The 14,218-nt window shown below is 33.2% G+C and overlaps 1 protein-coding gene across 2 annotated transcripts; it reads left to right on the top strand.

Annotated features, from left to right (window-relative positions):
* Nucleotides 1–5,355: 5,355 nt before the first annotated feature.
* LOC114274215 (squamosa promoter-binding-like protein 7) lies at nucleotides 5,356–13,854 on the top strand. 2 transcript variants are annotated; one of them, XM_028216111.2, is made up of 3 exons: nucleotides 5,356–6,332; nucleotides 8,179–8,309; nucleotides 13,189–13,854. In XM_028216111.2, the coding sequence occupies exons 1-3, from the start codon at nucleotides 5,674–5,676 to the stop codon at nucleotides 13,659–13,661; spliced, it is 1,263 nt and encodes a 420-aa protein (XP_028071912.2). In that variant the 5' UTR covers nucleotides 5,356–5,673; the 3' UTR covers nucleotides 13,662–13,854. The 2 variants fall into 2 exon arrangements, with proteins under 2 accessions (XP_028071912.2, XP_028071913.2); XM_028216112.2 differs by having other exon boundaries at nucleotides 5,370–6,332; nucleotides 13,237–13,854.
* The last annotated feature ends 364 nt before the right edge of the window (nucleotides 13,855–14,218 follow it).

The raw sequence follows: 14,218 nt of genomic DNA, 5'->3' as shown, positions 1-14,218 counted from the left end.
TCTCTCTATCTATCCAAATTATTTTCCTATTTGTTCAAAGTTTTTTTTTTTTATCTATCTGTTCAATTTTTTATCTGTTACATTTTTCTCATAATTATTCATTTTTTATCTGTTCATACTTATTTTTCTTATCTGTTTAATTTCATAGAGTCAATTTTATTTGTACAATTATTTTACAAAAACAAAGCGGCATTTCAACCAATGACCCAAGAGCACCTTAACAATCACCAACTCTCAATGACAAGAACAATAATCAACTAGTAGTACCAAACTGTAGACCAATTGTTTTAGATCAGAAATTCAAACTAAACTACTTGCAAAAGTATAACCTGTTCTTAATAGAGATCTCATAGCCACAGATAAGGACTTTTATTATAGAATTTGAACTGCAGTAACCAAAATAGATATTCAACTCTTTAGAAGTCTTGTTGAGATGTTCCAGGATAAAGCATAACTTTTAATTGTCAAGGCTATTCTAAAGCATTTCTTTATATGGAAGCGGTTGACGACCCGGATTTGCAGTTTGACAAGTCTCCAGCGAAGTCTAAGTCGATTATTGCCATTGACAAGAGAGAGAGAGAGAGAGAGAGAGAACACGCGATTGATTTCACTATTTTCTTTATATTCTTCATCAGATTTGACTTAGCAGATGCATTTATCGGTGCCTAAAACCTTTGTGAAGTCGATAATAACAACTCATCACGCTCAAATTTCTTTGATTCCATTAACGATTTATTGAACATCGCAATGTCCGCCTTCATTGCCTTCTCCCTCTTCTTGTTTTCCTTCTTTTCTTCTAACATTTTCATGTGAAGAAACTCCAAATCTTGCCTCATGCTCTCGTTTTCAGCCTTCAAATGCGATCTTCTTCACATTTCGATTAATCCCTTTGTTTTTCAAATCGATCTCTTTTTCAAGAACTAATAGGATCGATACGGACTCTCTAAGGAGTTTGTGCTCGGGGAGTTGGGTCTACAAGGCCATGTGAGGCAAATCAGAGACCCAAAGGCGACGTTGAGTGTGGCGTTGGCGGTAGAGGATAAGTAGATGGCGGTGAAGAAGAAAGAGAGATGATAGAAGATCGGCGGAGATGATTTGCTTAGAGATTCAATACCAAGTTGTCGGCAGTGTTGGGAATAAGTAGAGAAAGAGCTGTGCAGAAGAGTAGAGAGAGAGAAAGAGACTGAGAAAATGATTTGCATAGGGTTTAATTTGGGAACCATGTATATATATATATATATATGTGGATATTTTTGTCATTTTGCAAAGGCTTGTCATTATGGACATAATAAAATTTTGTGCGAACCTTTGAGAATAAGAAATACAAAATTGGATTTTTCACCCAAGTATCCCCAAAAAAAGGGTAGTACATTAACCTAATATTATTAGAAAAATAACATTTTAACACAAAAATATCAAATTATAACTTTTTGACAGTGTGACAATGACAATTGAGTCGTTCAAAATTGGAGGGAAAAAAAATCAATGAAATAATAACTAAAGGGCGGCTCATTACACTTCGAAGAAATTTGAATGAACTCTAAAACAAAGTGCACGAGCCCACACACACACACACACACACACACACATATATATGTATGCAACCTCTAGTAGTTGGTTTGGTGGTAAAGATTTGGATTCTGCGTGTATGCTCATTCTAAGATCTTAATTTCAAAACCTTCTACGTGGTAAAGATTTTGGTTCTTCAACGCCGCAATCTCAGCCTCCATTGCCTTTTCCCTTTTCTTGTTTTCCTTATTTTCTTCTAACATTTTCGTGTGAAGAAACTCAAAATCTTGCCTCAAGCCCTCGTTCTCGACCTCTAAGCGCGATCTTCTTCGCATTTCGATCAATCTCTTTGTTTTTCAAATCAATCTCTTTTTCGAAAACTAATGGGATCAATACAGACTCTCTAAGGAGTTTGTGCTTGGAAAGTTAGGTCTACATGGCCACGTGAGTCAAATTGGGGACTCGGTGGCTCCGTCGAGTTTGGCATTGGCGGTAGAGGAGTCGACGATGAGTAGACGGTGGTGAATGAGATAGAGAAAGGATGAGAGATTGATGGAGATGATTTTCTTAGAGATTCAACACCAGGCTGCCAATGGTGTCGTGAAGAAGTAAAGAGAGAGAAGAGTAGAGAGAGCTACGTAGAGGAGTAGAGAGAGAGAGATAATGATTTGCATAAGGTTTAATTTGGAAACCATGTATATTGTTAGGTTTTTATTCTTGGCAATCCCATTTGACAAAACTCCTTTCAGTTGTAATTTTGTTCTACTTTTATTTCAGTAAGGCTATGAGTTTTTAGATGCGAATCCAACCCGAATTGTGCCTTGCAAAGATGTTTCAGAAAGTTAATTCTTTCTTGTTTGCCACTTCGCTTCCTGGTCAACTCGCGAGGGTCTAGGGGGAAGCGCCCCTTGGCGGGTCCAAGGCAATGCCCAAGCAGGGTCAAGGGGCAGCACCTCCGAAGCAAAATGCAAAAATGCATTTGAAGTTGCTTGTCCGCTCGAGTGGCCGTTTGTGCGCTTGAGCGGAGAACGTTTGGTTCTAAAAGTTTGACTTGTCTGCAAAAGTACTGGAAGTTGGGATTTTATGCTTCAGCAAACTTTCTTGCGCTCGAGCGAGGTCCGCTCGAGCGTCCATTCCTGCGCTCGAGCGGAGAAAGCGCTCGAGCGGAGAACGCAATTCAGTTTTCTATAAATATGTGTTTCAGTCAGATTTTAAGGTACGACTTCCAGATCTTCTTTAAGGGTTCTAGGGTATTCCTCCGGGGCTATTTTGCTAGTTTTTTTTTATATTTAATTGAGTATTTAATTCATGGTTTAAGAAATATACATCAAAGGATTGTTTGTTTATTCTAAACAAGAGAGAGAGTTGTTTCTCAGTGGATTCTGTAAAATTTGGGCTTGAAGCTTTGATAGATTCTAGAGTGACTCATCGTCGTGGATTCTACATCGGCGTTGTGGATTCAACATTGGGCAAGACGATTCTGAGGTGAAGACCGTGGTGGAAGAGGGATATAGGGATCGGTTCAATTCGAGCGTGGATTCGCTTGGTAATTGAAAGTGCACTTGTGTAATTTCTTTCATCTTCTTAGTGGATTGTTTTGTGACTTTTGCCCGTGATTTTTTTTATCACAATTGAAGGCGCTCCAATTGTGATTTTTTTACGTTAAAATCGTTATGCCAATTTGTCTTGATTGTTTGATTGAGATTATTATTTACTGCTTAAAATTGATACATAATCACAAATTAATATTTAGAAAATTTTTAAAATTTTCATATATATATATATATACACGTGGATATTTTTATCATTTCGCAAAAATTTGTCCTTATAGACATAATAAAATTCTGTGTGAACCATCGAGAATAAGAAATAAAGAATTGGATTTTTCACCCCAGTGTCCCAAAAACAAAGGGTGGTACATTATCCTAATGTAATTAGAAAAATAACATTTTATATCAAATTATAACTTTTTGAGACAATGACAATTGTGTTGTTCAAAATTAGGGGAAAAAAAAGTTTCAATGAAATAATAACTAAAGTCCGGCTCATTACACTTCCGAAGAAATTTAAATGAAATCTGTAACAAAGCATATATATATATATATATATATGTAACCTCTAGTAGTTGGCCTGGTGGTAAAGATTTGGATTTTGTGTGTATATTTATTTCAAGATCTTAAGTTGAAAACCTCCTATTAGCAAATAATTTTTTGGGGCCAATAAATATAGGCCATGTTTGTTTGGGCGGACTGGATTAGCATTCTCATGACTAATAATCCTAGGACAACCAATCCGTTGGATTATGTATCCTATCTTAACTAATAGTAAGTGTAAAATAATTAATCCCTACTTGAATTGTTTAACCAAATATCGGATTAATAATTTTATTGGACTATTATTCCAATCCCATGTTCATGTCCACCCAAACAAACATGGCCATAGGGTTTTGCCCTTGTTAATAACGGTGGAATTAATCTCTAAATTAGTCAATCTAGTAAATCAGATACTGAATTATCAATATATATATATATATATATATGGATAACAGCTTTATGGTGGGTTAGCATTATTGATAGCGCATGAAGTGAAACTTCGCTTTCACTCTGATTTCTCTTTTGAATTGGAAGCTATATAATGCTTTTTTTTAAGAGTGCTCAACATATTGGCTATGGTATGGCCAAATGCATACTACTCTGCATTTAACAATATGAAACAAAGCTCTTTTACTGCTTCTTTTTAACAGTGATCTTCTTTACCATTTTTAACGGATGCATATGTCCCTTTCTTTCTCTCTTTCTTCACTAATTATTCCCATTTAAAAGGGTCTTGTTAACTTCGCGTTACAGCCAGCTTCCAACCTCCAACTTATATTTGTTACATATAATTCTCTTCCACAAAGCTTCATTTTCATTAATTTTGTAGTTGATCTTAAATCTTGGATATAACAGAAATTAAGTAAACTATTCCATATTTCTCCACTATTTAACAAAAGTGAATTAATACAATTTGATCATGAATTTTTTAGTATAAAATTAATTTGAAATATTGCATAAATAAATTTTGAGTAAGGCTATTTAGTTCAAAAAATTAAATCTATTTTTTAAACGTAATGATGTGATAGTCTTTCAAAAATTTTAATGTAACTCTCTCTTTTATCTTCTTTAGGGGTTGTTTGGGATGGTCTAAATAAGTGCACTTTTTGACTTTTTATGAAATATGAATTGAGTTTGAAGTGATATGGTAGAGAGGTGATGTGACTTAAATAAGATGATGTGACTTAAATAGGATCGTGACTTTTTGAATTTTTAAATTTTTTATGAGATGCCAAACTTAGCCTTAATAATCAACCACTTATCTCTTTTACAAGTTATTGGGTTTGTGGTTAAGGCCTTGGATTAAGCCCCCACGTCACATGTTCAATTCTTCTTTTTGGGCAAATCTTCTAGACGAAACACAGTTAGTTAGAAGATTGAATTTCAAGTTGTCTAATCAGCACTTGGTGTGGGTTTAATGTTCTTCTATTGTGCGAGTCTTGACTTAAGCGGAACTTGTCTTGGGAGATCAAGACAAATTTCCAAGTTACAGTCTCCTCGTTCAGAACGGCTAACGAGATAACCTAATGATCTTTGTAAAGGATGCTGCCTTGAACCTGTAGGAGAGTAGGAAAGATTTTCTTGTAATAAAAAAAAAAAAAAGTTATTGGATTTAAAAAATAAATTTGTATATTATTTTTCATAAATTTCATTTGAAAACAAGTCCCTTGTCCCACGTGCCAGTCCCCATCTCTCACGTGTCAACTCTCTACCTCTCTTTTTCACTAACACGCATACATGTATACACAAACACAGGGCAGCAACTTTGCAGCTTTTCTTTTTACAGTAGCAGCTGTAACCCTATTGGTTCAGAACACAGCCCAACCATATATTTCCCTCCCTTCCTTCTCTCTCTCTCTCATCCTTTCTCTCTCTCTATATCTTTCTTCTTTTGTGAAGACAACTAGCAGATCTTCCCTGATATACACCAGTACTGTAGTCCCCTAAAAACATCAAATACCAAACCCACTTACCCAATTAACATCATCTCATCTCTAGTCTAGAGAGAGAAGAAAAACATCATAAACAGAAACACAGAGAGAAAGAGAGTGAAAGAGAGAGAGAGAAACAGATGGAAAATGGTTGGAGCTTATTCAACACCAGTATCACTGCCACCACCAATACCAGCACCACCAACAACAGTACTACTACTACTAGTAGTAGCAGCAGAGGGCATAATGGTCATTGCAACAACCTTGCATGGGATATCTGGGATATGGGTACATCACGCTTTGACTGGAACACTACTAGTAGTACCTCATTCCTCCACCACCACCACCAACAACAACATCAGCAACAACCACCCTCCTCCGCCACCGTCACGGCGGCGAGTGAAGCCCACGCGCTCATGTTAGGGCACCAAACGGCTGCCTCCTTATATTCCGGAGCTGCTGGGCCCCACTACTACCACCCGGACCCACACCTCATGTGCTTGAAGCTCGGCAAGCGGCACTACTTCGAGGACGCTACTGGTGCTCCTCTGGGTGATTGCCACGTGGTGGGTGGTGGTGGTGGTGGGAAGAGAGGGAAAACTTACTACGGCGGCGGCGGTGGTGGTGAGGTGGTGGGGACGTCGGCGCCGGCGCCGAGGTGTCAGGTGGATGGGTGCAACGTGGCGCTGGTGAATGCTAAGGAGTACCACAGGAGGCATAAGGTGTGTGAAATGCACTCGAAAGCCCCCAAGGTGGAGGTGCTTGGTCTTGAGCAACGCTTTTGTCAACAGTGTAGCCGGTGATTACCACTCTCTCTCTCTCTCTCCCTCCCTCTCTCTCTCTCTCCTCCCCACCCCTCTACAATATGGAGTATGTGTGAATTTGACAGCTACAGATCTATTAGTATAATTGAATTGAAAAAAAAATTAAAAAAATTAATTTTTAATCAACTTTTCAAAATAAGCCTTTTTGTTTGTATGCTTCTCAAGTGCGTCAGGATACCATCATCTATTTATCGACATAGAAGAGAAAGGGTTATCCTTCTCCAACCGGGTACTAAATTTATGACCAAATTTAAATTTGGTAAAAAATATTTTTTTTATTGAAATAATTTCATTAAATAGATATCAAATTAAAAATATCAAAAATATTTTACTAAATTGAAGATATTTACTTTTTATCAAATCACCATTTATTGTTGTGTTTTCACTATCAGATGTTCTTAGAATGACCGCAAGGTAAAATTTTGTGAGAATTTTACATTGGCCAGGCAATTGTCCGATTGACTGGTGATTTGATAAAAAAGCTAGGCGATATGAAAAAGAATTTTTACTCAAATTTAATTAAAAATAAAATGCACCTTTAGAGACGTCCATAGTATTAACGGTATATCATTGATCGTCTAGTAAATTAAGGTATCAAAGTGTTGAAATCTTGTTATGTAACAATTGATATAAGAAAAACAATATAAAAGTACACTTTTTCAACTCATTTTATGGGTCTAGTAATGTATCAAGTAGATATTAATTAATAATTAGAGAATATTTAATTATTAATTAATTATTTTTTTCACACATTATTAGATCTAAAAAGTGGGTTTACTTTTTAGGATAAATTACTAATAATTCTTAATAGTTACACTTAATTCCTATTAAGTTTTATTAAAAATAAATCTTAGTAAGATTGGCGTTAAAAATAATTTTTTGTGATGATTTTTTTGTATATGTCATTAAAAATTAATAATTAGTGATTTTTTTGTCACAATTTTATAAATTGTAGTTAAAACTTACAATTAGTAACTTGTTTTTATGATGAGCGCTAAAAGTTGAAAATTAACAACTTTTTTGTGATGATTGTTTAAAATTGTCGTTGAAATTTATAATTAATGACATTTTTTTTGTTAATTGTTGTTGAAAATTAATAATTAATGATATTTTTTATTAGTATTTTATAAAAAGCATCATTAATTATATATGATTTATTAGATAATAAATATATTTATTAAGACTTACCCATAAACTTTCCTAATTTTTAAGCTTCAATAGCAACACTTTTGATATAATACTTCACGATAGGAAGGTGTAAAATTGGTGGATTGAAAAATATATTGATAGAGAAAAGAAAAAAAAGAAAAAAAAACTCTGAAAAAGTAGCAGAGTTTTAAACAATTTAAAAATGAAAAAAATATGAGAAAACTGGTTGTAGATTTTATAATATATATATATTTATGTACACATCAATTTGACAAGTCAGGTTGCTATGATTGAACAGATATACAGAGAGTCTTTCTTATTATAATTGTGTTTGTATATATATGGGTATGTACGTAGGGAGGTACTAGATCTTTTTTTGGGTATGTTCGTACTGTGTATAGAGAGTGTAGAGTACATTTGAAAATAAATTTTAAATTAATGAAAAAGCATATAAATATTAATAATTAAAAAATATATTTTTTTTTATTAATGGATAATACTCACATCACTGCAGTGCAATTGCCCCACATTTTAACTGAAGGACTACTTTTTTGGGGGTGTTTGTTTACTGCGATTTTTATAGAAAGTACTAAAGCTTTGGGTTATATTATAATAATGATTGATTATGATTGTGGCAAATTGGGTTTAATTGATGATGAGTTTTACTTGTAGGTTTCATGAAGTTTCAGAGTTTGATGATTCAAAAAGGAGTTGCCGGAGGAGGCTAGCAGGCCACAACGAGCGGAGAAGAAAGGGCTCTCATGATTCCATTCCTAGATCTCCCCATCCTTCTCTTTCTCATGGTAACCTTTTTGTTTTTTAAAATTTTTTAAAACAGTGTTTCTTTTTTCCTTCTTCTTCTTAAGGGCGATTTTTATTTTATTTTATTAATTTGAGAATAAAAATTACATGGAGTTCCATTTTCACAAAATGGTTAAGCATTATGCTGTATTTGGTTGGGAGATTTGGGGAGGGATTTGGAAAGAGAAATGAAAAAGGCAGTGAAATGTGAATAAATCATGCTTATATGTCACATAGTTTCACACACCCATTTCCTTTTCAAATCCCTCCCCCAAATCCCCCAACCAAACACAACATAAGAAAAGAATTTGATTATATCTTATATCTCTATGAAGATTATGTTTGTTTAATATTATCGGTATTAGATATTTGGACCAGTTTGCTCCCATTTGACTAAGCTTCCGTTTGGGAAGTGGGTTGACTTTTTAATTTTTTGATTTTTTTGGCTATTTTAGCCTGGGCTTAAAAGTTTGGTTTGGAAAGGACTTTTTGGTTTTTTGACTTTTTTGAGTTTTTTTGTGAGAAAAAAATGTAATGATTATGGGTTGGATGTGATGTTTTGTTTGTTATGACTAAAATAGCCTATTTTGTTTTTTGTGGCTAAAATAGCCAAAAAAGCCCAAACCATAACTTCCCAAACGAAGCCTAATTATGAGATTTTAAAGTTAATGATTTGGTAAATCTTTAAAGACACTTTAAAATGACTTGAATTTGAGACCTTAGGTGTCGTTTGGGAACATACTATTTTAGTAATTTTTTGACTTTTTGGCTAAAATATGAGGTAAAAAAAATTAGTATGTTTAGGGTGACTTTTTAGCTTTTTACGAAAAGATATGTAAAAAGTAGAGAGAAAAAAGAATCTTTAACTTTTTTGTATAAATTATTGACTTTTTAACTTTTTTTAATAACTTTTTGACTTTTTAACTAAAATATTAACTTACCAAACAAGTCCTTAGATTTTATTTTTAAAATTTTACCACTCAAGTGATCCGTAAGATCAACACTATATATGTATAATGATTACTCAAATAGACTGTTTATACTAAAATTATGTCTACGATGTATAATTTGACAATGGTAGCTTTGAATCCAAATAGTGTACAATATTTATACGTCCCGTTTATTTTCAGAGGTAGAATAGAGGGGATTCATAGTGAGAGAATTCATAGTAAGGGGATTAAGTAAAATTATATTTGTTTTGATGATAGATGTTAGTGTAGGAATTGTTAAATTATTTTTATATAAAATAATAAAGCAAATAAAAAAATATAAAAAATTAAACATTAATCAGCTTGCTTGGTTGTGCTTTTTCAAAAATACTTTTTAGAAAATTCTACTTTCTTATTTTACGTATTTTTTTATTTTTATTGAATTTTTTTAATATTTTAAGTAATTTTTTTAAAACTTTTTAGACATACCTAACATAAGTTTATCTAAAAAGTAAAAAATTTGTGAAAAAAATCTTTTAAAAATTCACTAAATACCAAAAATATAAAAAAAAACGAGAATTCAGTACATTTTTTTATATTTTTATATATTTATTAAAATTTTAAAATATTTTTTCACAAATTTTTTACTTTTTAGATACATCTAAGTAAAGTGCATTTAAAAAGGTAAAAAAATATTTAAAGTGCATCTAAAAAGGTAAAAAAAATATTTAAAATTTTAAAAATATTCACTAAAAACAAAAAAACATGAAAACCAAAAAATTGAGTTTTCAAAAAATTTAATCCAAAAAACTCAAACCAAACACACTAAATATTTTTTAAAAAAATCTCAATATATAAAAAATAAAAAAATAAAAAAATTTCTAATCCCTTCACTATTTTTTTAATACCATCTCTACCTCATCCTTCCCAATCTCCCTTCCAAGGCCTTTACTAATACCAAGGGATTAGGAGTCCCCTCCTCATCTCTCAAAATAAACACCCCATATAGTAGTCCCACATCACTATCAAACCCAATCCCCTCCCTATAACTCCAAACAAACGAGGCCGTAAGCGTAAATTATAAGAACAATGATCCGTTGCTCGAAAATAATGGCTCGAATATACAGAAACGACGTCGTTTTGTTTTTTTTTTTCCTCTCCTTTTTCGTGAATACAAAGGGAAGAGACGAGGGGAGAGAGAGAGAGAAGATGATGAATGGGACAAGCTTTGCGACTCTGTCTCTTCCAGATCTACTGGAAGATAATGAAGATGATGAAGATCCAGTCTCAGGCTCAGGCTATGAAGCAGATGATGAATTTTCGAGAACAGAGGGGGATGGGGAATTTTTTTTTTTTTATTGAAGAAAATGAATTTTTTTTTTTGTTGATGATTAAGAAGATGATGAAGATCTGGAGATGATGATGATCTGGATTTAGATCTGAAGATTTTAGCAAGCTTTTGATCATGGAGATTAAGAATCCGACGAAGTTCTGCAGTGAATGGGCCGCCTTAGCTTATCTCTATTTTATGCAATTGTTTCCTTAGAACCCAGAGGACTTCAAAACTTTGGATTTAGATCCTGAACAAGTAGAGGATCTGATGAAAAATGATTGGGCAGACTTCTTCTATTTGGTGAAAGAGGTTGATGTAGCAATGGCGAAGCTGATGATTTCAATGATTGTTGATGTTGATGAAACCCAACCCCTTTTGATGAAACCCAGCTCCTTCTTCTGCTTCTTCCTTCTTTTTCGTCTTCAAAAAAACACACACACAAAAAAAAAAAAAAAACCAAAACGACGTCGTTTTGGTGTCGGGCCATTCGAGCTACGCCTTTTTCAAGTTACCAATCGGGGTTGAAATTATAAATGCTTCCTTTTAGATTTGTTTAAAATATGATTTATCACTCGTAGTTTTGAAAATTACATCTTGTCTCTTGAAGTTTTAAATAACAAATGTCCTGTTTTATTAATAAATTATCAAGTCAATAAATAATTTTAATTATATCAAAAAATTATTTTAATTAATAATTTAGGTAATTTTATCATTGTATAAGATAGTAATTAGAAATTTTATTTTTTAGTTAATTTTGTTAAATAAAAATTTCTAACAAGAGGATATTTGTAATTTTTCAAATCACAAGAGGCAATGTATATTTTAAACAAACTCAATGAGTGTATTTCTAATTTACCCTATTTATAAATTACGTGTAAAATGAAGTGAGATGGGTTTGGGGTTGGGTTCTTTTGGTTTTTTTGGACTTTTTTTTATAAGTTAAAAACAATTATATTTTTGGGAGTTAAAAAAATTGATAGAACATTTATCTCTTTTAACCAAAGGTAAACAATTTAGTAACTTTTTCACTTTAATTTTTTTATTACCAAAAGCTGATTTTTTAAATCTTTTTATCTTCATTAACTCCCAAATGCTTGCCCATTGAATTATCACATTTGACTTTTAAAAAAGAAAAATGCTATAGGCCTTAAAAGTTTATACCAAATAAGTGATTAAATGTCTCATATGAATGTGGAGTTCATAAAATTATGAGCCTCACGCTTATATATTTAAGTAGAAAATTTAATATCTCTAACGTTAGCTTTTACAAAACAGTGCCACTATCACATCACAATATTCATGAAGTTTATAGAATGATAGCATTTTCCATCAAAACAAAGTAGTGCCACTCTCACAGTAATTATAAAGAAAAATGTAAAGTGAAGATGTAAATTTTACATATTCTATATTCTTATTCACACGTGACATACACTAATAAAAAATCTTTAACAAAAAATTATTATTTAATATGACTATGAATATATATATTAGTTTTAGAAGATCTGTATGTCCTATTTCAGTGTTTTAAATTTAGTTCTAAAGATGTTGGCTTGTCTCTCAATTAACTTTTTGTTAGGAACACCACAATCATAAATGTCACTTTTGGTGACCAGCATATTCGTTGCCAAATAGCATACAATTGTCACCAGAAGCATCCCGTGAAAGAAATTATTCAATGTTCTTGGAGCGAGTTTCGGTGGTGCTCCAAATCAATAGTTGTTGGTCTAACCTTTAGTACACATCACTTATATATTAGAATAGTAGGAGACAATGACTAAGGTGTCAATTAGTTAATAGAATGGAATATCACTCCAAGAATACTTAATAATTTCTCTTCAACGAAAATATTTGAACTGACCACTGAACCTAGTGAAATAAAGTGTTTGGTGACTAAACAAATTCTTTGTCACCAAAAAGACTTTACTTTTCATAACCAAATATAAAGACCGTATGTTCGATAACATTTTTTGAGATTCGTCGCCAAGGAAGAATTTTCTTCTAGGGTTAATAAGTGTCCCTTAAAAAAAGTGTAATTGCAATGTGAGTTTGAGTGATTCAGTGTTGAATATAGATTGGATTTCCCTCTCATTGAAATTTATGCAATAATTTCTTGTATTTCTATTTTGGTAAATTCTTGTATTTCTGTTTTGTAATTAAACTTTCTTTACTCTTTTACATTTTTTTTGGTACACAAATATTTTGTAGGAATTCATATTGGACAGGCATTGGATTCATGATTATTGGACTAGTAGTAAAAAGTTCACATAATGATCTATCTAAATTTGTTTGTTTATACCATTTTGATATGCAATGATGTTAAATTAAAATTAAATTGAAATGATAATAGAAACCAGTAAAATAAATTTAAAAAATCACAATTAATATGTACAAGTGTTGCATATGTCTAAGATACACTCACACTTCATAAACATATTTGAACTTTTTTAACTGAATATGTTCTTGAGTGGCTATCGGCTACTACTTGTTTAAGTTGCTAAGGTATTGAAATTTCAAGCATTTTGGACTGCCGATACTGATATTCATCAATATGTCGTCAAATATCATGAAAGTTCAGTTGAAACTCGAAGAACTAAAAATGTAAATTTCCTTTCCTAACAGAAAATAAATTGATGGCTGAGAGATTTTCGTACTTGACATTACCGACAGGGCGTGCTCTCTCTCTTCTGTCATCATCTTGGAAGAACAATTCTTGGTTTTCGTCCTCTGATCTCTCCTTAAGATGTAGCGCCGCGCTTCGTGAGCTCATTGCAGAAAACCGCGCAGCCATCCTAGCCCGGCAGCTAGTCCTAGAGCGGGACTGGCACCGTGGGTCCCATGACACAATGGATGATGTGAACGCCACCCAACTAGCCGGAACCAATCCAATGACTCCACATCACCACCAAATGTTCCCAGAGCCACACGGTTATTGGGACCGGTTCAAGGAAGGTAGCGGGCACGTGACGTTGGATCTTATGCAGGCTCCAAGTTCGGCATTTGGGCTTTTGTCGGTGAGGGGAAAATCAAAAGAAGAGGAGGAAGAAGAAGAAGAAGAAGAAGAGTGTTCTGGGTTGTGGACTCACATGGTTTGAATTTTTCATGTGTTTATTGATTTTGTATTGTTTTTTGACAATTTGTTTGGTGTGTGAAGACATTATTGCTTTTTCTACTATTCAAGTTGTTAGCTTTGTAAAAATTTGTTCATCAATTGGTCAAGAATGACTATGTTTAATGGATCTTTTGGCATCTAAGTTTTATGTATATATATATACAACTATTTAATCATTTTGGATGGTGTGATGAATAATATGCGAAGTGTTTCATTGCACTATGTCACATGTTGGGATATTTAGTTGATGTTGTTTTGACTTATTTCTAGATGGAGTTGTGTGTTATTACTGCAAAACTTGATTTCTCAAATTAATTTGAATATACCACTAGGGTTGGTGGCCTGGTGGAGAATGCGGGGTATTCTACAGCCGCGTGCCAGGGTCGATTTCTAGGGAGGGAGTGTTTGAAATTACTTCGGTAAACACGCTCTATAAATCCCCTCGACACCTGTCCACTGCTGTGGCGTGTGTGCGCGCTCCATTGGTGCCTTAGTGGTGGGTCCCTCACTTGGTGGGGGTTAATTCCTGGCTAATCCCCT

Source organism: Camellia sinensis, chromosome 2 (genome assembly GCF_055761805.1).
Source record: "Camellia sinensis isolate YWXY chromosome 2, ASM5576180v1, whole genome shotgun sequence".
Lineage (NCBI taxonomy): Eukaryota > Viridiplantae > Streptophyta > Magnoliopsida > Ericales > Theaceae > Camellia > Camellia sinensis.
Note: the sequence above shows the minus strand (reverse complement) of the source record. Positions and strands in the feature narration are given on the sequence as shown.

What these genes read in the sequence shown, in the direction of transcription:
- LOC114274215 (XM_028216111.2), top strand. Translation starts at nt 5,674, where the DNA reads ATGGAAAATGGTTGGAGCTTATTCAACACCAGTATCACTGCCACCACC. An exon ending in TTTTGTCAACAGTGTAGCCG is followed by an intron (nt 6,333 to 8,178) that starts GTGATTACCACT and finishes TTTTACTTGTAG; the next exon opens with GTTTCATGAAGTTTCAGAGT. An exon ending in CCATCCTTCTCTTTCTCATG is followed by an intron (nt 8,310 to 13,188) that starts GTAACCTTTTTG and finishes CTTTCCTAACAG; the next exon opens with AAAATAAATTGATGGCTGAG.